The sequence below is a fragment of the Penaeus vannamei genome, unplaced genomic scaffold (assembly GCF_042767895.1).
Source record: "Penaeus vannamei isolate JL-2024 unplaced genomic scaffold, ASM4276789v1 unanchor1250, whole genome shotgun sequence".
In the NCBI taxonomy this organism is placed as follows: domain Eukaryota; kingdom Metazoa; phylum Arthropoda; class Malacostraca; order Decapoda; family Penaeidae; genus Penaeus; species Penaeus vannamei.
The window spans coordinates 1-3,396 of NW_027214253.1; the positions used below are offsets into that span (position 1 = coordinate 1).

Sequence of the window (3,396 nt, forward strand, 5' to 3'; positions counted from 1 at the left end):
GTTGGAGAGATATCGCATTTAAGCCAAATTGGGTCCAGTGTCCCTCACCCTTTTCATGTACATGCTATGTCTATTTTGTATGTATTTTTATACATTGAGAATGAAGTGTTTTTTCTTCCATACTTTACGGAGATTTTAAACTGCAGAATCACCTGATATTGAATACAAAACAATATGTGTCATAACTTTGATAAGATTGAGAAATGGCACACATATATTTTCCAATGTAGTTAAGTGATGAAAGTATGGACGACACATTCATTCCCACATGTCTCCAGCTTCGAAATTTAGATAGGAGATATTGCAGAGCACCAGCCAAACGAAGGGAAAAATAAATAAAGGCGTCATAGAACATAGACTTACCAAAGGGTTTCTTTTAGCAAATGCAGACGCGCCTTCACCCAACCGAGACACAACTTCAACTAATCTTGCGAATAAAGTCACATTGCGATTTATTCACACGCACACAATCACTTCAAAACTATTATCTAATCCCTAATAAAATAAAGGAAAAAGTGAAATAAATGAAAGTGACGAAGAAGAGAAATACGCACAGATGCAAACGCAACTCAAAGAATTATTTGGGGAAAGAAGAGACAAGAAGAGATTAAGGAAACGATTGAAGATGATGAAATAGTAAATCAGAGGAACATATTCGGAGAAGGAGGAGAGAGGCGTGGGGGTGAATAGGGCCTTGGGAGAGTAAGCAGAGCTCAGAATGAGTTGAGTGGAGTAATTTCTCGACATACCCACAACACACACATATGAATATATGTGTGTGCATATCTACATATATGTGTGTGTGTATGTATATATATATATATATATATATATATATATATATATATATATATATATATATATATATATATGTATGTGTGTGTGTGTGTGTGTGTGTGTGTATGTGTGTAAATATATATATCTATACATATATATATATATATATATATATATATATATATATATATATATATATACACACACACACACACACACACACACACACACACACACACACACACACACACACACACATATATATATATATATATATATATATATATATATATAGATATATATATATATATATATATATATATATATACATGTAAATATTTACATATATATACATATATATACATATATATATATATATATACATACATATATACATATACATATACATATATATATATATATATATATATATATATATATATATATATATATATATATATATATATATATTTACATACATACATACATACACATATATACATATATATATTTACATATATATATATATATATGCATATAGTTATATATATACATATATTTATATATATATATATATATATATATGTATACATATATATTTATATTTATATATACATTTTTCTTTTTTTTAACTCTTGTAGTCGGAATATCCGTAGTCCACTTCACTTACACTGACTCGGACTACAACAGCCTCCCTACATTATAACTATGCGGAGTGCTTATCTTTTGTAGAGTTCAGTGTTTCTCCCTCTACTTGAGACAGCTGTATCTTTAGCTGGTTGTAGCCGGGGTGTTGCAACTGTCTCCCAAAGCATGTTGCCATCCCTTGACAGTATGAATATTGAAACAAATATAAGATAGAAACAGATAATACTATATGAAATTTTGATAATGTTTACCGCAGCTGAAGTACTTCGTATATATCTCACGTAAGGACCCCCACCCTGTTCGCCTTTAAACCTGTCTCTGCCCTCAGCACTCATTTCAGTGTGTCGGCGCAGGGACGCGAGAGAGTCGCGACATGACCAAATTTGAGTCGAACACCGCAGGAGGATTAACTCGGCCATATCAGTGGCGACTCGCTCTGCACCAGTCACGTCGCACCTTGTCCCCTGCCTTGGCATAGCAAGCGACAATTCATAATGATAATGCCTCGGAGGTGAGACCCTTTTAGAAATCAACGGCAAAAAATATATATATGTGTGTGTCTTCAGTGTGGTTCCTCCTCCTGGCGCAGACTGCTTCCAGGACTCTCCACTAAGTTGTCAGCAGGTGAGAGGAGAGTCAGCATTGTCAGCGTGAGACATCCTTTATCTCGTCTCGTGTCTGCATACAGGTAAGCCTTGTCATACGTAAAGTAATAAATGGACTATACTTTTGTGAAGGATGGTGTATTATTTCTGGAGCATTTTACCGATTCCGTCAATTCAAAGTTCAAAGTTAGTTCCATATCCATGGGGACGTAGCGGCCACGTTCGTAGAGAAACATGTTGACTAAGCCTCGAGTTCATGCGGTAGGGTGGCCAGGTCCTTATATGATATAAGTATATATGAATGGAAAAACACTCTACCGTGTTGATACTATGGTGGAAAATCCCACAATGCACAAACTAGGATTATTGAAGAAAGTGAGACAACAGTTTCGGAATAGTCCTCGATTCCATCTTGGGGTCTGTATATGTATATGTATACTCGCACACACACACACACACACACACACACACACACACACACACACACACATATATATATATATATATATATATATATATATATATATATATATATATATATATATATATTAAGTGTGTGTGTGTGTTATTCTATTAATTTATCTCTTACCTGTGACTCTGCTATATAGATTTCGATCATAAATGCTGCTTGTATTACAGGGACAAGTACCTCAACGGCGCCCCGATCTCGGCCTACGACTCCGCGTGGCGGGCGGCCACGAGCAGCGGGCAGGCGTGGGAGACTCGCTGGGCCTCCTTCTGGCTCCCCGCCCTCGTGTCTCGAGGCGACATCGCACCCTCTCCTTGGCTTTCAGAAAGGTTCGAGAGCGTGAGGAACGTGTCCAACCCGTGCAAGCTATCAATGCTCTTCAACACCGGCAGCCTAGAAGAAGCGCTGGTGCCTCATCGAGAAAATAAGGGGCGTTATAAAGGTCTTTTCTACAACGCCTCCTTCAGCTTTCCGGATTTCCTTCATCACGTTCTGTGGTCTCGAGATCACGGGCTTCTCGACAAGCACTGGACGCCCCAGACCTGCATATGCAACCCGTGTGGGGAAAAATACGACTACATCCTGCACATGGAGAACATAAGCCAGGAAGCCAGACTCGTGTTTGATGACGTAGGGATAGATCCGGCCGTAAATATCGGGCATTTCCACACGAGCACAACGAGTCTTCGGGTTTCTGACGAGGCCTATTTTGGCAGTGTTGCGAAAGAAACTGTGGCCGAGATACGACATTTGTTCAGTCAGGACTTTGATCTTTTTGGGTACACGTAATTTTTATTATAAGATCATTTGGCAAATACTCTTCATTTTCTCTCATTTCTCTCTCCGCATAGTGATATAGAGAAGGGATCGTGCGCTGTCGTTTCGCTCCTTTTGGTA

At 37.8% G+C, this 3,396-nt stretch overlaps 1 protein-coding gene across 1 annotated transcript; it reads left to right on the forward strand.

Annotated features, from left to right (window-relative positions):
- Positions 1–1,951: 1,951 nt before the first annotated feature.
- Positions 1,952–3,359, forward strand: LOC138861148 (uncharacterized; the record flags this gene model as incomplete). Its single annotated transcript, XM_070120012.1, has 2 exons — positions 1,952–2,113; positions 2,670–3,359. Coding segments are annotated over 2 exons (781 nt in total), but the record flags the coding sequence as incomplete, so codon positions are not given.
- Positions 3,360–3,396: the final 37 nt, after the last annotated feature.